The sequence below is a fragment of the Echinops telfairi genome, unplaced genomic scaffold (assembly GCF_000313985.2).
Source record: "Echinops telfairi isolate 266 unplaced genomic scaffold, ASM31398v2 ScPeMD7_7400;HRSCAF=8409, whole genome shotgun sequence".
NCBI classification, from domain to species: Eukaryota; Metazoa; Chordata; class Mammalia; order Afrosoricida; family Tenrecidae; genus Echinops; species Echinops telfairi.
In genome coordinates this window covers 54,617,220-54,638,800 of record NW_022111300.1, presented here as the reverse complement: position 1 = coordinate 54,638,800, position 21,581 = coordinate 54,617,220, and the positions used below count along the sequence as shown (strand labels likewise).

Sequence of the window (21,581 nt, the reverse complement as noted above, 5' to 3'; positions counted from 1 at the left end):
TGGTAACCAGGCACCAGGTAAGTCTTCAGGTCTCGTCAAGGAGGCGGTTGTTGATGGAGGTGCGTAGCCACACATTCCAACTCTTCCTACTATCCCTGACTCTCCTTCCTCCACCATTCCAGGGGAATAGAAAACAATGCTGTGTTTGAACGGTGGCTAGCAGGTACCACACCACAGATGAGGAGGTAGATCAGAAGCACAAAACATGTTATTAGACCAATTAATTTTGAGGTTTTATGAAACCATGATCCTAAATCTCCAAGTCAAAGAATCAAATCTTATGAGGTTTTTGGTTGTACTTAATCAGTCTGAGCATATTCTCTGTTTGTCCTTTATATTTTGATTTTGTGAAGATAAATTTTGGTGGGTGGGAGAGTGGGAACGGGCAGTGACCTATGTCCTAGTCCCGGGTCCTCAAACTTTTTAAACGGGGCCAGTTCACTGTCTCTCAGACCTGTTGGAGGGCTGGACTATAGTTTATAAAAATCTGAACAAATTCCTATGCACACTGCACATATCTTATTTTGAAGTAAAAAAAACCATACAGGGCAAAAACACCCGGCGGCTGGATAAATGTCCTCAGAGGGCCACAGTTTGAGGACCCCTGTCCTAGTCAATTATTTCCTAGGACTAGAGTCAAGATTCCTGCTAAGGCTGTGGGTTAGATTTTAGGCTGTGAACCCACGACTGGAGGCTCAAACCCACCAGCTGCTCCCTGGGAGAAAGCTGAGGCTCTTGGCCTCTGCCAAGCTGTACAGTCATAGAAAGTCACAGGGGCAGTGCCCTCCGTCTTACAGGCTCACTGAGAGTTGGTGTTGACTGGGTAGCAGTGGAGTTTCTTTTTAGGGATAGAATGATACAGAATGACATTCCTTAAAGTGATTCTACTTTTTTAATTCTAAGAGAGTTATATCTATAAGTGACTATGCAGCTCAAATCCATGAGCTGCTCTATGCGGGAACAGTGTGCCGATTTGTTTCCATACAGATTGCAGGCCTGGGGAATCCTGTGGTGTCGTTGGGTTCTGTCCTGTAGGCTCTCTGTTAAAATCAACTCTGTGGCAACAGGTGTGCTCCTGGCTGCACCTGTTTGTTCTTTCCCTAAAAAAGCTGCTGTTAGGTACCACTGGATCAGTTCCAACTCACAGAAAGCCCGGGACAAGAGAATGGCACTTTCCCAGTTCCGCACCACCCTCACCATCATTGCTATGTTGGAGACCACTATTGCAGGCCGGAGTCGCGCTGTCTCACTGAGGGACATTCTCTTTTTCAGTGACCCTCTCTACTTTGCCAACCATGTCGGCCTTCTCCTACGACTGGTTCTCCTGATAACATGTCCAATTGACGGGAGACTACGTCTCCTTGAAGCCCTTTGCTGATGAAGATCAACGATTTCAGCCTTCAGGACATATTACAACTCAATGTGAAGAAACCCATCATATGCATAACTGGACAAGAGATACCAATTCTGGTAAATTGAAAGCTTAATGAACTTCTCAAGTTTTTCATTTTGCTTGAATCCAAAAGCAATGCTCATGGAATCAGCAGTTGAAAAAAAATCAAAGGATGGACTATTTAAAAAAATCAAAGGATGTATAGCATTGGGCGTATCCGCCTCATAAGAGACTTCTTTATAGTGTTGAAGAGCAAGGATGTCACTTTGAAGACGAAGGTTCACCTGACCCATGTCATGCTATTTTCAGTTGCCTCACCTGCACGTGAAAGCTGGACATTGAATAATGAAGACTGAAGAAGAATTGCTGCATTCGAATTATGGTGCTGGTAAAGGATATTGAAAGTACCACAGAGTGCTAGAAGAATAAGCAGATCTGTCTTAGAAGAAGTCCGACCAGAATTCTGCTTAGACTTGAGGAAGGCATGACTTTGTAGCATATACTTTGGACATGTTTTCAGGAAAGGACACCAGGCTCGGTAAAGAAGCAGTGACGGCAGCAGAAGAAGACCATCATTGGGATAGATTGACACAGTGGCTGCAGTCAGGAGCGTAAACGTCACAACACCTGTGAGGAAGGAGCAGACGGGGTATTCTCTTTCTTTGTGTATCGGGTCCCTAGGTGTTGGAAAAGATTTAAGAACATGTAAGAAAACAAGTCTCCCCGTCTAAGGTTCTTAGGAATATTCTAGCTGTACTTCTTCCAAGAGAGGCCCCCCCACCATTCTTCTGGCAGTCCAGGGTACATTCAGTATTCTTTGTGAAGACCCTAATCCCAGGAAGGTCATTTGTTTGTGCCACTAACAGATTCAGAGTCCCATTGGAGTGGTTATCTCTAGGCAGTGAGATCATAGGGATTTGTTTTTATGCCCTATGAAGAAGGATAATTTCATCTTTTGAGTGCATTATGCTTGATACTGAAGATAATTAGTCTGCTGATGGGCACAAGGGACGCTTTCTTCTCCTAACTCTGACTCAATAGCAGTATTTATCTGAAGGAGAGAACCTAGCTGCAGCCCCTCTGCAGCTGAGTGGAGTGCGTTTGGACGGGTCTGTGACTGCTCTGACTAATTCAATAAGGACCCGGGATTAGGCTCCGCGCCCTGAATCTCAAGGCTTTTTGTTTGGTTCTGCTTTTCAAATGCAAGCCCATCATTTATGGTGAATGTTATTCCAAGATAATGGAGCTAGGAAGCCATCACAGAGGGCCATTTGGGGGAAAATGGAAAGTATAAAATTATAACCTTAAAATATTTAAACTTATAGAAGTGGAAATTAGATCACATCCTTTGGAAGGAAGTGTGGACTTTGCAGGGGGAATGGAATTCATCACTGATTTAGAGGTGGGGGGGGGAGTCATTTATAGAGACATAAAAGAGCCAGCGAGAATGACCACTATTTCCAAATAACCCTTTTAATTTTTTTTTTTTTTTGCATTAAAAAGAGTGGTACACCAAGGGCTCAAGTAGAAAGCAAATGTTTTGAGAATGACGAGGGCAACAAATGTACACATGTGCTTGACACAATGGATGGATGGATTGATTGTGATAAGAGTTGTATGAGCCCCCAATAAAATGATTTTAAAGAAGAAAGAAAGAAGAGGAAAGGAAAGAGTGGTACATAGCAATAGAAAATACCAACACAGCTCTTGAGCCAATTCTGATTCATAGTGAGCCCACAGGACAGAATGGAAATGCCCCTGGGGGGTTTCCATGGCTGCCCTCTTTATGGAAATAGACTGCATCATCTCATTCTCACGAAACCTCTGGTGAGTTTGACCCATCAACCTTTCAGTTAGCAGCTGCGTGTTGAACCATTATATCACCAAACTTCATTTAGCAAGACATGGAGGTCTATTTAAGCTCTTTCTGGTCTAGCTTCAGATAATTTATTTGAGAGCTGTGACAGCTGGGGTTTGTGTTAACTTGGCTGTGTCAGGACTCTTGCTTCTTTAGAGAACCCAGCCCAACACAGGAGCTAATCCGAAGAAGAATTGTCTTTCTTCTTGGTGTTCAGGGGAAAGAAGCTTTGGGGTGAGGTCTATGAATGGGGAGCAGCAGCAGCTGCACCGCAGAGCCACACGGGCCTCTCTCCTAACTGGTGCTGCCATCGGCCTCACTGCTGACATTACAAATACATCACACGGGCTCTTTGGACGTCTACTGAAAGGCCTATGCATTGTTGTCTCCTTCATCTGAATCTACTGCTAATAAATAAAAGCAAAGAGCAGTGCTTCTCAAAAGCCCATCCGATGCACTGTTCCCTTTTGTCATAAATACTCTGTTAGTCCCCGTAACTATTTTGAAATCATATCCATAGGTAATGGAACCTATCTGTACTATAGAGAGTCAAGGGCCCATTGGTGGCACAGTCCTGTGAAAGGCAGAGCAGCATCTATAGAAATCTCACCTTCCACAGGGGAGACCTGGACTTGACTCTGGCCAATCCACCTCCTGCACAGCCCCCATCCATCTGTCAGTGCAGGTTTCAGCCACGCTTCTAGACCACGTAAGTCAGCAAGTAAAATTCCCGTGGATCACAGCTATTGGATGCATAACTGGTACTGGACTGGGCAGTGTGTTTTGTTCCCTTGTGCCTGGGATGCCCTTGAACTAGGGGTTGAAGTGATGACAGCTAACAATAATACCAACCCCACTCCCACCCTGCCCTACACACGGATGATTTCACAAGAGTGAGCATCAAGTGCCAACACTAGTGGGAATTGACTTGATGGCAGTAGGTGCCGCCAGGAAAGGCATGCTACCTGTAATAGAATAGTTGTCTTTGGCTATGTAGATAACTGATGTCTGTCCTTGTGCTTAGAACTGATGTGACTTCCGCAGCTACTCTCACACTTGCCTTTCCATCAGTGATGCTTCAACAGCAGCCAGAGTCTGCTAAAAACGATTCTGGAAAAAAGCACGTTGTGTTTTCTTGTATTTCCTTTCAGATGGTTTGAAGGCCTCTGACATTATTCATAGTAATTCCTTTGAAGGTTGTAGGTTTTGGCCCAGGACACTATCTTCAAAGAAGGTCCTTCTTAGTGAGTGACTACCGTATAGTCTTCAAAACCCGAGCATCTCGGCTTTCCTGGGAGTTACACAGTGAGAACTGAACATGAAGGGGAAGAAAGGTTAGGTCTCATTCGCAGCCTCATGATCACTGTGAGTTGGAATCAATTGAAGGCATACCTGAGCAGCCACCACAATGACCTTGAACCAAGTCTCTCTCATCCTTCCCCTCATGCTGGTGACACTTGTGTGTGAGGCCGTGGACAATTCAAGAAATTCTCATCAAACTTCTTGAGCAGGCTACAGAGTGCAGTTCCTCTTGTGGCTATTTGGAGAGTCCCAGTGTCGTTGGACTATGAGCCTCAAGGGTGGTGATTTGAACTCACCCACTGCTCCTTGGGAGAAAGCTGAGAGTGCTCTTGGACAGACTTACAGCCTCAGAAGCTCTGTAGAGGAGCTCTCCTCTGTCTTAGAGGGTGGCTCTGAGTCAGAATCCACTCGATGACAGTGGTTTGCTTTGGGTGCTTGGTAGGTTCAGGACCGGGCTGTGTTTCGTTCTGTAGTACCTCGGGTCACTATGAGCTGGGGGCCACCTCAGCAACACCTAATAACCAGAACCTCATGGTTGCCTGGGGCTGCTAACCACAAAGTCAGTAAGTTGCAACCAGCAACCAAGCTGTGGGAGAAAGGTGAGCCTTTCTACCACCATAAACATTGACTGTTGCAGAAGCAGCAGTAGTTCTATCCTGTCCTATAGGATCACTATGAGTAGGCATGGACTCTATGGCAGTGAGTTTTTATTCCTTTTTTAAATATGTAAATCATTTTATTGGGAGCGCTTACAACTCTTAGAACAATCCATGCATCAATTGTATCAAGTACATTTGTACATATGTGGCCATCATCATTTTCAAATCATTTTCTTTCTACTTGAGCCCTTGGTATCAGCTTCTATTTTTTACCTTCCTTCCTACCCTCCTACTTTGTGAATCCTTGATAAATTACAATAATTATTATTTTCATATCTTATACCCTCTGCAGTCTCCCTTTGCCTACTTTTCTGTTGTTCATCTCCCAGGGAGTGGGGTGGGGGTTATACGTCAATCGTTGTGATTGGTTCCCCCCTTCTCTCCCTTCTCACCGCACATTCCCCCTACCCTCAGTGTATCATTACTCCCATTATTGTTCCTGACAGGTTATCTGTCCTGGATTCCAGAGCTCTTATCTGTACCAGTTTACATGCTCTGGTCTAGCCGGATTTGTAGGGAAGAACTGGCATCATGATAGTGGGGGTGAGGAAGCATTAAAGAACTAGAGGGATGATGTGTGTTCTGTCGGTGCTATGCTGCATTCTGGCTGGCTTGTCTCTTCCTTGTGACCCTTCTGTGAAGGGATGTCCAATTGTCTACAGAGGGACTTTGGGTCTCCACTCCAATAGCCGTGGTTTACACTGATATGATTGTTTGCTTTGGGTCTTCTGATGCATGATACCTGATCCTGTTGATACCTCTTGATCACACTGGCTGGTATGCTTCTTCCATTTGGGCTTTGTTGCTTCCATGCTAGATAGTCCCTGTTTACCTCCAAGCCTTTAAGATGTCAGATGCTATGTATTTTAATAGGTGGGCACCATCAGCTTTCTGCGCCATCTTTGCTTATGCACCCATTTTGTCTTCAGCGATCGTGTTGGGAAGGTAAGCATCACAGAATGTCAATGGCAGTGAGTTTTTAAACAGATTGAGTCACAAAGTTTTTTGGCACATGCTGCATGGAATATTGTAGTGTTTCAGAGCCATAATACTTCCCACTTCTGTGGTAAGACTTAGAAAAGAGTCTTCCGGAGAGTATTAGAATTGAATTGCATCATTCAAGTCTATGTGCTGTAAAGCTTAACCCCCGTACCCATTGTTATAGTCTCATTTGAGAATGTACTAATTCATAAGTCCCCACATTTATTTGGCCCACTATTACCTTTTCAGAAAAAAAAATACTCCCTATTTTTCTGGCAGTCACAAACATTTGTACTATGGCCCATAATCCAGGATAAAGTGTAGGTATCTGCTTTTGCAGCCCCTCTGAATCCTTCCAATGTCCCGTCCCCCCCTGGGGTGTATGTGTGTTAATAATCCACTTTGGTAAACCCTGGAGTAAAGAGACAGTAAAGTCTGTCTTAGTCTCTTCTGAGACACAGAAGATCAAATTGACCAAGGAGCAAGCATGCACAGCTGCAGGGAGACAGACGCCACACCCATGAAGATGGCCATCGAGCCAGGGCATAGAAGCTGTCAGAGAAAAGGCCCTCGCCAACAGGGGCCAGAGACAGAGTGCCTTCCCTTCCCACTGGGACCCGGCTTTCAGGCCATTAGCCTTCTGAATTGCGAGAAAAACATCTGCAGGCCATTGGAGCCCCATCCCACTCACGGCCTTTCGGTTACGGCAACCCTAGAAGCGGGATTCTAAAAAATCAAATCAGTCTTTTGAAATAATGCCCAGACAACTTCACCAGGAGACTGCATTCTGAATCACAGAAGCAGGTTTTCCCAGACTCATTTTGTCCCATTTTGTTTCCAGAAAGTTCTTTGACCGCTGCGGATAGTCTGGAGAACGCTTGGGACGCCCATTGGTGCCCCACCTACTCTTATCTCAGAGGGCTTCCTTTCCCTTCTCTTCAGGAGGTGGCCTCTCGCCCTCCTACTGCCTGGGTTGGCCCCTTGCTCAGGGGCTGAGCACCTGGACCCGCCAGGCCTCGGGCCAGTGCCTCTCCTGCTTCACAAAGGGACTGGGACAGAGCAGTTCCTTCTCAAATCCGGCCAGCACTTCCCTTCTTGGGAACTTAAGTAAACAATGACAGAGACTCCGAACACAGCCCAGGAGCCCCACTGTGCTGTGCTCAGAGGAGAAACAGCCCCCTTGTGACAGATGAGCCTGGGTAATGGCGCTCTGGCCATTTTAGGCATGTAGAGAATGACACATGTTCAGAAAATGCAAAGCTCGTGCTGTTGTCCGGTTGTGCCCATGCCAGTCTTGCTGCCCCTCCCAGCTTGAGCGTCAAGAAATTTCAAGGGCAAGCCAGCCTCCTCGGCGATTTTAGTGCCTTTATAGCCACAGTAGGGACTTGTTTTGTTTTCCCAGCTGGACCGATCTGCATTCTGAGGAGTGGCCTCCATCTGTCCTCTTTCCATGGTGTTCCTGGCCTTTCCAGACCCTTCCTTGTGCCTCTCCAGACAAGCCTCTCCCTCCTGCACTGCTTCTTAGAAAAGGGCAGCTGTGTGACTGGGGAGACAACTAGTACCTTCGGACACACTGTTGCCGGGGGGCGCTGGGCTGGCTAGTGAGCTCAGTGTGCCCGTCTCTGGTTGCAGGACGCTCTGCCCAGCAGATGTGACTCACCTCACTTAGACCTGGGGCCACCTTAATTTAGGGCCCAGAAACCTTGGAGGCCCGGGATTGGTGCAGTTGTTCTCCCGGCTGCACCACCTGCTGGCTCCACATCGGGCTGGGCTGCTGAGGGCAGGGGGGCACCTTGCACAATGGTTGTGAGCACCTGGCTTCTCCTCATGCTCTAGCAGATTCACCATCTATGTAACACAGAGCTTCTTGGATGATTGTAAACGTGAAGGTGACATAGGATGTTCAAAGCCAGGTATCAAGAGTTCTGGTGGTGAGCATCCTTACCTCAGAACCAGAGATGGGATGGTCATCATCCTGCATGATGATAAACCCTCCCTGCAAGCGTGCACTCGGCAGGAGTGACCCTCCCAGCTCGCTGGGGGAGAGTCGCACAGTCTGGAAATCAAGACCTCGACCTGGGTGACTCTTTTATCAGCCACTTTTTAGGACTAAGGAAGAGAGGGTCGTGTGAACAGAAGGACCAAGAGTTTTCAAGGGAGCTCCATGACTCCCCCGCTTTGGGAGTCTCGGGCCTCCTTCACAATGCTGGACTCAGCCATTTCCTATTGAGAAGAAGCAAGGAGAGGAACCTGGTGAGTAGGTGTGAGGCAATCATTCAGCTTTGTACTCCTCGCAACTGAATGAACATGTATGGAGGTGTTCACAGTCAAGGAGCGGGTTGGGAGAGCACTTCCGGCAGACAATATTTCTCTATTCGGTGTACTCTCAAGACATTTCAATTTTACTTTGAGAAAGAAACGCAAGCGCCCAGTTTGCTTTGGGATTTATGCCAAGGCCTGTGCCTCTTTATTGTAACCATGTGGTGGGCAGATAAGGGAGGTGACACGAGGGTCATGCCGAGGGAAGGAGTTTGTGGTAGGAAGGTCAAAGGACTTTGTGTCGGGTGGAGCTGAGCGCCTCAGCTTGATTTTGAGTGACACTGGTGGCTTCTCAAACGTGGCTTGGCCTCGGTGTCCTGCTCTGTATGGTGGGAGAAGTGCTGGTGTCTTATAGGGACCCCATGAGTGACCAGGTTGTTCATTTTCTTCCTCTCTATCAGCTTTGATTTTGAGGCTGTCTCTTACACAAGGTGGGCAGCACAACGAAGGTATCGTTTTCTATTTATTTTGGTTCTAAGACCTGGTGGCTTTTCGTAGCTCAATATTCCAGCTGGTTCCAGCACAGATCAGAATCTGGGGGACAGGATACTGGAGCCCGGAAGCTTTTGATAATCCACTTCTCCCTTTATTCCTTCCCCAGAAAACATGCGCGGCCTTCAAAAGGTGTGTGAAAAAATGGAACAAAGAGAGACTTGGATTTTTTCGCGAACAGTTTGAAGCCCCTTGTACAGTTTTGCTGTCATCTTCAGCACCCAAAACGACCCCGCTGGGGCTTTTGCTGGATTTTCTGACACATATGACTAACTTAAGAGGATCAAACTCTGCTCCTCACTGGGGTGGAGAACGACAGGGCTTCCGACTCCTGTAAGGAGTTACAGTCTCAGAAACACCCGGGGGCAGTTCTACCCATGACTCGATGGCGGTGCACTGGCTTTATTGCTTTTCTCCAGGGTGGCGTGTCTCAAAAGAGAGGGAGAAACTTGCATTTCTCGGCTAAGAAAACATGGGGTGATTTCAACTACGATCAGGTCTTGTGTGAGATTTGCGGATGCTGGGCTAGCCCCTCCCCCAGCACCCAACCTTCTATGATGCTATGGTCCCAGCCGTGGGATCAGAGCTCCCTGGTACCCTCCTTCTCTAAGCAACTGTGTGCAGTCTCAATGCCCCTGCTGTGTTTCTGCCGTTTTCTTTGTATAATCCAAGATGACACCACAAAGCACCCTTCTGCCTCACCATCTGCCTTCTCTCTCTCTGCTCTCCTCAGCTCCCAAACCCCACTCCCCTTTCTAATAAGACTTTTATTTCTGAGTGGCTTTCGATTTACAGAAACATGGTAGAGACTGTACAGGGACAATAAGTGTCCCCTGGTGGACTTGCATGCCATCTATGTCATTGCTGTTTGGAATCGAGTCTGTTCCAAGTTGTGCTGGCTCCGCATGTGAGAATGTGGAACTGCCCAGGGCATCCTCTTGGCTGTTCTCTGCACCAGAGCAAGCTGCCAGGCCTTTCTTCTGCAGAGATCGGCACAGTGGTGGTGCATTTGGTCCCAGCTAGACACTGACTTTGGAAGACAGATGTACCTCAAAGACCTTTGGGCTTCTTCCAGAACACCACATTAAAGAGATTCTCGCCATAAGATGAGCTGCACACACACTTAAAAGTGATGTTTATACTCAACTGTAGGCGCTCAGGCATTCAATAGCATGATGAGAAAGTGAGCCACTGTGTGAGACTGGCTGAAAGGTCACACAGAGACAGGAAGCGTGACCAGGCTGTTGGGAAAATGACACCGATTGACTTGTTCAAGTCAGGCTCGCCACACACCATCCATTTGTAAAACAGTGCAGTATCTTAAAAGTCCAGAAAACATGTGCCTCACGCACTGCCATTTCAGAAGTGGGGTAGCCCTGACTGGTGGACTGGGGCTAGTGGAGTTTGTCAAAGAGCAGAGCTGGGAAAGGAAAGACAGAGGCTGCAGAGTCCCCGCAGATGCTGCCTGGACCTCATGACCCAGGTGTGAGGACAAGGATGAGGATGCTCCCCCTCCGTGACCCAAAATCCCAACCAAACACACTGCCGTCGAATGGATGCCAACTCATAGTGACCCTGTAGGACAGGCTCATTCTGCCCCTGTCAGTTTTCAAGACTGTGAGCCCTTATGGGAGAAGAAAGCCTGGCCTTTCTCCCACAGAGCGGCTAGTGGTTTTGAACGACTGACCTTGCACAACTCAGAACTCCTGTGCCACCAGGGTTCTTAAAATGTGACCAGGTTACGAACTAAACTCCATTTAGAATTCCCCTCAGTTCCATTAAGGGCCTCTGATCCAGTTCAAGGCCTTGCCTGGATCTCCTCATTTCCCCTCCTCAGTCTCCTCTTCTGCTCGGAGAAAGTTACTGCTTCTGCTGTTCGTAAAACCTGGCAGTCGTGGGGTCGAGTCAGTTAGAATCCCCCAGTGTAGATTCGCCTGGTGTTTTGCTCATCATTCGAGTGAGGTTAAGGCTTTTGGAAAGAACACCACAGAGGGAGTGCTGGTGGTGTAGGGGATACACATTGGGCTGCTAACCACAGGGCCAGTCGATCAAAACCGCTATCCACTCTGTTCTCAGACTTGCTTCTCCCATAAGGTCTTACAGTCTTGAAAACCCACAGGGGCAGAACGACCCTGTCCTACAAGGCCACTATGAGTTGGCATCCACTCGATGGCAATGAGTTTGATTTGGGTTTGGGGTCACAGAGGGGAGTGTCCTCATCCCGGTCCTTGCACCTGGGTCCTGTGGTCCAGACAGCATCCTTGGGGACTCTGCAGCCTCTGCCTTGCCTTTCCCAGCTCTGCTCTTTGGAAACACTCCACTAGCCCCAGTGTACCTGTCAGGGCTACCCCGCTTCTGAAATGAAGGACCGTTGGTATGAAGGACCAAGGGTTTTATCACCCCACAGGGCGGGGAGATTTCAGAGGCTGTACCACAAGGAAGCTAAGGAGCTTGGGGCTGTCTGTTCCTCTGGATTCTTTTTTGCAGTAGAGGCACCACGTACTTTGCCTCTCATCCAAGTGTAGCATCATGGGAACGTCTTCGTTTCTCCTAACAGTATCATAAACCTCCCCAACGTGGATCCAACAATGTCCTCATTGCTCCTATTCCACAGAGCTGTCATACTATGTTGCTGGGCATTTAGATGATTTTCTTTATGTGTGGTCTCAAGTGATGAGGATCCCTGGTGATACAGCAGCTGCTAACAGAAAGGTCAGAGGTTCAACCCCCTGAGCTGCTCTGCTGGCAAAGGTTGAGGCTGTCTGCTCCCACGGTCTCAGAGACCCTCCGAGGGTTTCTCTGAGCTGGAATGGGATCTATGGATGGCGGTCGATTTCTTTAGACCCTTCTTCACACGTGAAATGCTTTTACATTTTTCTCATGTCCTAGGATTGATTCTCTGGGTTATCATGAGCCTAAATTGAAGATGGATGATTGTCCTCTTCTACTGGGGTCTGGTTTTGTTTATGTGCACCCTGGACTGCCTGACAAATCCCACAAGCTGGGTCCTGGCCCCGCCTTTCCCTTGCTGTCTCTGGCTCTCCCGGGCTCTCGGAGGATGACAGCCATTCCCGCCCGCAACCACACTCTCGCTAGCTTTTGGGGATCATTATATCTTCCAATTTAATTTCATTATAGCTGTGCTGAATCATTTCAGCCTTTCTTACCTTGGAGGGTGGTGGAGGGGTTTGAGAAACACAGGGCCTCTCTGAGGGGTGGGTATTAAAGCCATCAATATGACAGTGTGGGCTGTGGTACGGCCCCACTCGGTGAGCACTATGTTCCCTGGGCACCTGGGCTGCAAAGGGCTCCCAGTGACTGGTGACAGACAGGTGCCCTTCAGTCTACAGCAGCTCACGCTGTTGCTGTGCGTCAGGGCGGAGCTGCACTCTCTTGGGTTCTCCTAGGCTGATGTTTCAGAAGCACATTCCCAGGCAGGCACCCTGGGGACAGAGCGGTAGGATACTCAACTCCCATGCTGGAAACCCCGGTTCAATTCCCAGTCCAAGTGTCTCCTACGTAGTGTGGTAGTTAGATAATTGTATGTCAACTAGACACCCCTGGCTAGGAATGGAGCCAGTCTTGTCCATCAGGTCATAGCCTGATGCTCTCCTGGAGGGTGTGACCTTGATATAAGGAGGCCCTTCTCCCCCTTCACCTCTCTGTCACTGACCCTGAGCACTGTCCTGCCCTGCCATACCTCCACCAACCTTAAATCCACACCATTCTGCATCCGTCAGCTTGTGATCTTCCTACACTCCGCAGCATTGTGTGTGGCAGTGTGAGTCTGAAGAGGACTTATGGACTAGTGTCCGATTTATGGACTTGAGTTGGACTGGGCTTGGATGATTTCTTGATATATGATTACTTCTTAATACAAAGTTCATTCTTCTACGTTTATGGGCGTCATTGGATTTGTTTCTCTAGTTAACATACACCGTCACCACTAGCCTGAAAGTGGAAGCTGGCCTGCTTGCTGCAGAGTTTCTAGATTACAATGGACAATGATGGAAGATTTGGTGATCTACTTCTGAAAAGCTGCCTTTGAAATCTTTGTGGATCACAGCAGTCTGATCCCATTGTGCACGGGGTCCCAAGAGCCAGATCTACTTCTGAAAAGCTGCCTTTGAAATCTTTGTGGATCACAGCAGTCTGATCCCATTGTGCACGGGGTCCCAAGAGCCAGATGTTGATTTAACAGCAACTGGCAACAGTGACAAAAATAGCCGGACCTTTGTACTGAGGTGCTTCTGAGTGGACTCCAATCTCCCACTTTTGAGTGAGCTCTCTTAGAGTTTCACAGCCTCTAGAAGCCCAGGTTCCCAGTGTCACCCACTGACTTGATGTCACGTTGTCACCTTCCCTTTAGCCCTCAAACATTGTTGAGTCCCTTCCTGTACCTGGCCTCTTGGCTGAGACTTAGACTGAGACTCCCAATCAGAGTTGGGATTGAGGACTGAGGTATAACTGCTCGCTCCCTCCCAGGTTCCCAGCACAGCTTGCCCTCCTGTGATTTTGTGCTCTATCCATGACAGTTGCTGGAACTGTTAGTTCGCTTGGGTCCTACTAATCTGACTTTAAACACGTGTCTCAGAATTACAGATAGCATGGTACACAGGCCCATCACCTTGCACATTGATTGCGAAGAGGAATTTAAAACTAATTTTTAATTCAAAGATAAGCATTGAATGCTCACTACAGGCAGCACCTCAGTGCACATTATTTTTTCATGCTTCATGGAGATTGTGCTTTATGTACAATAAAAGATGTGGTGGCCAGCCTGCAGTGAGCAAGACCAGGAGTGCACAGGAAAGCCCCAAAGTGCATGTGGCTGGTACACTATTCACTTTATTGCTGTGGCCTTGAACTACACTAGAATATCACCAAGGGTTGCTAGGCGTCAGAATTAACTCTGGAGCATGGGTTTGGTTAAATTGTTTTTCATGGCTGTGTATGCCACGGTTGCCTCAGGGTACAGTGGTGGATTGATGGATCAGGTCTGTACAAAGGTAGGTAGATAGATAGATAGATAGATAGATAGATAGATAGATAGATAGATAGATAGATAGATAGATATTTATACCAAGAAAATGGCTCACAGAGTTGAATAAGCAGGCAAGTCCAGTCCGGGCAGGTTCCAAGGCCATGGGTGAGATGCTATGTTGAAGCTTTCTTTTTCTTGACTCCTGTAGCTGCATGGGTTGATGAAACCAAGATGAACAGAAAAATGACAGGCGGCTGGCTGCAAAGGTGAATGTATCCAAGTCAGGCCCTTAGCTCAAATTTAAAGATTTGTAGACAGAAAGATTTTCAGGATTCTCAACCCACCAAAAAGTAAGCAAGCTTTCATACAGCATCCACTGATATTGGAAGCAGGCCGCATACCCCTAGGAGATATCTTCTCAATTGCATCAGGGCTGTGACTTGAGTAAGGGGGTTGCCATCTAGTCTAATCCTCATTATAACTGCTTGACTGCTCACAGCAGATCTTATGACGGAGTTGATTACATTGTCACGTCGTGGAGGATTGGTAGGTCATGACTGTCAAACTATGGAGAATCAGTGCCATCCATGTTGACACAAAACTCATCTCTCTCAAAACCTGGAGTCACTACACCTGGGGGTCTGTGGAGTTGATTGTTGATCAATGATGCTGAGTTCCCCAAGCTGCCTGCAGAGCCTCCTGCCTGTAGGGATGGTGAGAGGCATATGAGGAAGTAGAGAGAGTGATGGGCACCGGCCTGACCTGATATACAAGTTGGGGAGGCTGCGTGCCCAGCTCCGTGTAGTCCTTGGAAGAGACACTTCTCAAAAAATGAGCAAGAACCTTCCCGAAGAGCCAATCAGTGCAAAGAGGAGTTTGTCCTGATGTTGTGCAAAGATAACAGCTTCTTCTCTCTGTGTTCTGAGAACTCCCACATAGAAGGTGATGTTCACTATCAGTATAAGGTAGAATGACCTTTGTTTCTATACAGAGAACTGAATGAGCTCACATGTTCCCTTCTCCCTCACTCTTCCACTTTGCTCCTGTCTTGTTTGTGTGGCTTCTTCCCGGTCTGACATTGGAGTCTCCTCACGTGTTCTCAGGTCAACAGGTGCTGTGGAACAACTTATCTCACCCAAACCCAGCAGGCTGGGCCCGTTGGCCTCATCTTGGTCTCCATTTCCACCTGGCACAGCCGGAGCGTGCAGTCGTAAGGAAAAGGCCACTGGAGGCAATTCCACACTTCGGAAGGAGTCCTGGTGATGCAGCAGTTCAACTGCTCACCTGAAACCTGGAGGCTGAAACTCGCTGGCGACTCCATGGTAGAGAGGTGTGGCAGTCTGCCGGCACAAAGATGACAGCCGTGGAAACCCTCTGGGGCAGCTCCAGGCTGTCCTGCGGGTTCACTATGAGTCAGATCATCCACTTGCTAGCAGGGAGCTTGGTCTATGCTTCTACACCCTCTACCTGTGGCCCAGAGGCTGCTCCTTCTTGCATGGTCCATGCTTGTGGACAAGTGGGTCCCTGCTTATGCAAAGGACAGCTTTTCTGGGCCAGAAGAGCTCTCTACTAACTCCTAGATTTTATGAAAATGCAGACACTCCTCTGTGAGGCTCCCACTGGAGAACAGAGAACACAAGTGCAAGATGGGGTAGGGAGTGCTTCCTGAGAGCAGGCTATGGGGAGGTCGAAAGCCCTGAGAGTGCAGGAGGGCAGTGTCCAGAGAGGAAAGCAGTAAAGAAATAATTAAACATGGTGTGTTAGTCTGGGTTGACTAGAGAAACAAAATCCAGAGACACTCATATATGTATAAGAGCAATTTTACTTTAAGAAAACCTCCCAGCCCGGTCCAGATCAAGTACATAAGATCATATGACCACATAGGTTGACACTGGTCCATAAATTCCTCATTAGACTCATGCAGCCATGCAATGATGCTGAATGCAGGAAGAGCAGAGACCAGTGGGTGGAAAGTCTTGTGGATCCAGTGGTGGTGGAAGCATTTCAAGGCTGGCATGGGTCTCCATGGAGCTTGTCCAGCTCCAGGGCTCTGGCTCCATCAGGGTAGCTCCATGTGACTTGTCACCAGGAATACAAAGCAAAGTGTGTGTGTGTCCCACCTCCAGGGAGGAAGACAGTTGTTCCCAGAATCCTCAGGAAAAGACCATGCCCACACAGAGGCCTCATTGGCGGTGACCTGATTGACAGACTAGACTCCACCCTTTCTCAAGTTGACAGGAAATTATGTAACTGCCACACATACGTAAGTGTGAACACTGAAGATTGACACTGATCTGTTCCACCTTCGTGGTTTCCTTTCATCCCCTCTCAGCTTTTCACTTGCTCTCTTTCTCTCTCTCACTTTTTGCCCCATCTTAAATAAATGCTCCCTTTCCCTCCACATGTTAGTGCAGGTGTGTTACTCAGAGATGAAATGTTTTCCAGGTGCTTGTTATGTGGGCAAGGTGTTAACTGATAGACAACTCAATGGTTATAGACCCAAAACTGGAGTGCTGTGGTTTTCTCTTTCCAACAACACTTTGCCAAAAGGAACCCTTTTCTGTGGATTATGAAACTAACACAGACACAAGATTCTCCTTCAATCTGGACAGACGTCTAATGGGGCACCATGCCGCCAAAGCTTCTTGCCGTAATGGAGTCTTAATTTCTCACATTCTCTCTCTTTTTCAAGTGGATTATCATCCCTCCTTTTCACCCTTCCTTCCTTCCTTCCTTCCTTCCTTCCTTCCTTCCTTCCTTCCTTCTTTCCTGCCTTCCTGCCTTTCCCTCCTTTCTCTCTCTTCCTTCCTTTCTTCTTCTGGAAATCAAGAAAGTGGCTCCCAGCCAGCCCTGGGCAACATGGTGGCCTGGGTGAAGTGATGACAGGTACTTGCCACATTCCCTCTTTCCTTACTGTGCCCAGGTGCTGGGTGGCATCGTTATGACAAGGCCATCAACAAGATGCAAAGGCTGCTTGGCAGCAGTTGTAAAATGATCCCATTAAGCACTGTGGTAAACGAAACCACGCCAAACTCGCCATCATCGAGTAGATGCTGACTCCTAGCGACCCTATCAGGTTGGGTAGAACTGCCCCTGTGACTTTTGGAGACTTGCTACTGTTTAGGGATTAGAAAGCTGTCTGTCTCCCCTTGGAGCTGCTTGTGCTTTTGAGCTGCAGCTTTGCAGATTGCAGTTCAACTCATAATCACGCTGAGATCAGGGCTCCGGGGGCAAGGTACAGTGACTAATAAATAGCTCCATGTGGGTCTTAGTTACTTAGTGCTACCATGGCAACAGAGGAGAACATATCGAGCGAGTGGTTTTATAAAGCAGGCATTTGCTGGCTCACAGTTCTGGAGGCTAAAAGTCCAAATCAGGGTCTCAGTCCAGAACAGTTGTGTCTCTTCAGTCTGGGGTCCTCTCCTCTTTTGGGGAGCTGCTGCTGATCTCTGGTGACTCCTTGCTGGCAGATGCATCCTCACGTGGCTTCTCTTGTCCCCCATGTGGTCTCTGTCTATTCTTTTTACCAGAAACCACGCAGAAGTAATTGAGTTTAGGACCCATCCTATTTAGTGATGACCTCCTTAACGTCACAGATTTAACCCACTCTTCTAGAGCAGGGTGATATTCCCAGGTACAGGGATTAGGACTAACACATTTCTTCTGGAGGGGCACAGTTCAATCCATGTAAGTTTCATTTTAGTTTTGAAAGATAATTCCTGAAGTTCATTCTTTATGTCAACTTCAGTGTATTCTCTTAGCTTCTCAAATTTTGTTGGTCTCAGGATCCCTTAAAAAATTATAGGGGATTTCAGACACTTTAAAAAATATGGGGGGGGGTTATATCAATTAATATTTTGTGTTAGAAGTTGAAATTGAGCAACATTTAAGACCTAATACTTAGTCGGGCACATCCAGGGCTGCTAGAAATACATCTACTGTACCCTTGGAGAGAAGAATGGCGAAGACTGGAACTCGCCGTGATTACAGAGGCGCCCTAGTAGCACAGGAGATGAAGCATTGGGCTGCTAACCAAGAGGACTCCGTGGGGCCGCTCTGTCCTGTCCTGTGTGTCAGAATCAACCCTCAAAGAAAGCATTTTTATAAGTGATGATCATGATTACAGAAACAGTTTTTACTTTGCACATGTCCTGAGAAGGGCACAAGGACCCCTGAAGCCTCAGAACACACAATCAGACCCCCGCTTCACTTATTCATTAAAAAGATTAAAACCCTTTTATTGTGAATTAGATGGACGTTTACAGAGCTGATCGCAGTTTCAACACTTCAACCATTCACGCACACCATGGTCCCACTCATCCCTGGCAATTTCCTCATTGCTCTTCCCACTCCCTCCCCTGCTTCCTGTTTGCATTCCACCTTCTTTCCCGACCCTCTGGACTTTGTCCTTCCAGAAATCCTGCCCTTTTCACGCACATGGTTGATTAGTCTAATAAGGGTTCAATTCCAGACCTGATACCACATTCTGAGTTCTGTTCCACCTTTTTCTCCCACTCGAACCAGGCACTTCTGATGTGATCCTGTTCAGAGCAGTAGGGATTAGTAGCTGGACACCATCTGGTTCTGGTCTCAAGGTTGTATGTTTGCCTGTAGACCTCTGCATTAGATCTTCAGTGATTATTTACTGAGTTCTTGATGCTCAATTTTCAGGAATGGTGGCAGGGTGGTGTGAAAGCACTGAGGGGTTTTCGTAGTGCTCAGGAATCCATATTTTATGTGGTCACTACAATACCTGTGCATAGGCATTTCTGTGTGCCTGAAAAATGGATTCCTTTAATGAGCCCTGGTGGTATAGTGGTAACACATTGGGTTATTAACAGCAAGGTCAACCACTCAAAGCCACCAGCTCTGCCCGAGAAAGAAGAGTCTTCCTGTTCTCATAAAGAGTTACACTCGCAGGGGCCGTACTGCCCTGTCCTACAGGGTCACCATGAGTCTGCTTCAACTCAATGGCAGTCAGTTCGGTGTTTGTTTTTAAATGAAAATGATTTGGCATGTTCTATGTGGTCATCCCATTCTGAAGCTTGTTATTAGGTGGTTAAGTGCTGTTGAGTGGACTTAACTCATAATGACCTAGGGCGGAGTGGGACTGTCCCACGTTTTCTAGGCTGTCATTTTTCTTTTCAGACCATTTTATTAGGAGCTAATCCAGACATCACACCATTCCATAGTTCAATCATATCAAACAGTGTTGTACGACTACTACCAACATCAATTCCAAAATTGTTTCTTTATTCTTGAACTCCTTCACGTCAGCTCCCCCTTCCAGGAACTGGTATTCCAGTTGTCTCTATAGAGTCTCCGATCCTGGGCTTCATCTACCGAAATACATACAAACACACATAACAAAGAGTCAAGAAGGATACCAACAATGACAACATACAAAGAGATCAACCCCAAGATTTAAAAAAACAACAACACAGAAAATATTAAAAACCAGATCAAGCCCAAAATGTTTCAGAAGGGAGGTCAACTGACAAGGGCTTAACCATTCAAGTCAGATTTATCATTTTTATTTACTATAGTTGTCGCTCTGATACTCTCTGTCTGATTCCCATTCCTCAAAAAATTGATGAAGGCTTATTCCCTGGGTAGATCCTGCAAGCATATTTTAGGTTTCCATTGTCATCCAGAGCCTTCTTTCTGTACACCAGAATCGCAATTTACACTCTGATACTGTTCCCTCCTTTGGATGTGGATTATATAGTATAATCCTTGGATCACAGATGTTGGTGTGCTTCTTCTGTGGGGGCTTAGTTGACGTCTCATTTAGATGGCTGCTTGTTTGGAAACAAAGCAGACCATCAGGATTTCTGTTCCCAGCAGAGCCAATGGGTGAGTTCGAACCACTAAACTTTTGGTGAGCAACCAAGTGCTTAATTATAATTATCATCTGGAAATTCAGTACTGGAGGTCAATGTTTGAGTCAACTTGAGTCAGCAGCCCAGTGCTATTAAGGAAGAGTGTTTTGTGAAATTAATCTCTTTAGGATGGCTCCTGTAAGAAACACCAGGGAGTCTCTCAGTTGTGCATCTGACCGTGTGGTTGACCAGGTCAAACTTAGGGCAAGGTGTGTGAACTCATACATATTCTTTTGTAATTTCTGCACCAGACTCTTCTTTGAACATTTCTTTTACAAAAATATGACCGTAGATGAAACAATGGTAAATAACATCATCAATCATTTTAGGGAAATTTCTGGGTAGCTTCCACCTTCACATCCAAGGATCTGATGACCTAAAACCAGTCACCCTCTTCTTTTTCAGATCACTTTGAGGCAGCTGTGCCACCCAATGAGAATCTGGTCACTACACCTGGAGAAAACATCACCCTTGCTTGTCAGCACCAGAGTAGGCAGCCCATGCAACTCGTGATGTGGGAAAAGATCCAGCCCCATCAGATCGATCGCCTTGTGATCTGCAACTTGTCCCAAGGAAAAAGCTACATTTCAAACCATCAGAGACAAATACTGACCAGCTGCAGCCAGGGAATGAGAAGGAGCCTCCTTGTCATCCCCCACGTAGATGCCTCCGATTCGGGACTGTATCGGTGCTGCTTCAGGAACAGCACAGGGGAGGAGGACACCTTTGTGGTTCAGCTGACCGTGGCCCATGGTGAGTGGAGCATGGAGGTAGCCCAGCATCAGAAGGAGGAAGGTCACCACTGATCTGGGGTGTCTGTTGTCTTCTCTCATTGGATACATGCGACTTCTTTGTTCAAAACTTTTCTTTCAGTAGTTGAGTCAAGGTAGGTTGACAGTCATTGCATTTTAGTATTTACTATTTCTTTATCTGGCTCATCTGTAAACCACCAAGCTTAAACCCATTGCCCTTGAGTTGATTCCCAGTCATAGTGACCCTATGCGACAGAGTAGAACTTCCCATAAAGTTTACTTGGCTATAGTCTCTCTTCTCTCTTCCCTCCTCTTCCTGCCCCTCCACCCCCAGCCCTCTGGTTAGAACATACCCCACAGAATGTCCACCAATTTTGCTGTTCCTACATGAACAATTCCACACCATCGATTATCTTCTTAGTTGGACGGTCACTTTCATCATCCTTCTCTGAGTTGGTTCCTCCCCCATTAAAATAAGCTTGCTGCACCCTGAGGCACCTATCTAACCTTTCCAGTTGCTGTTGTCACTTTGATCCCATAGAAATTGTTCTTAAAGAGTGTCTTGGTCAAGGCAGACATTTGTGACTAGTTAAAGCTAAACTGAGTTTAAGAAGATTTTGGTTTTAAGAAAACTTTAGGAGATGTTCTCAGTGTAAGTCAGCTGTGATCTTTACAGAACAGATCTGTAGATCTTGCCTCCCACAGAGCCTACAGTTGGCTTTGGACTGCTGATCATTTTGGTTAATAGTCAAGCACTTAACCACTGGGCCAGCTGGGTTCTTGGCTTATGAATCATGGATTTAACAATAGTCAATTCTCCCCACTATTTTCTTGATGTGCAACATTGCCAATTAAAAAAAAAAACTCATTAAGTTAGAAAAATGCATGTTATCAACAGTCTATATTTGAGATATGCAACTGCTATCTCCCTAATTACATTGCATGACTGGATCTTATCT

The 21,581-nt window shown here is 46.9% G+C and overlaps 1 protein-coding gene across 1 annotated transcript in view; it reads left to right on the top strand.

Annotated features, from left to right (window-relative positions):
- The window catches only part of CD226 (CD226 molecule), a 63,988-nt gene that overhangs the window by 27,245 nt on the left and 15,162 nt on the right, over positions 1-21,581 (top strand). The window contains exon 3 of the mRNA XM_013004768.2: positions 20,276-20,623. Coding sequence (XP_012860222.2) covers positions 20,276-20,623 — 348 coding nt within the window. The remainder of the gene's footprint in view (positions 1-20,275; positions 20,624-21,581) is intronic.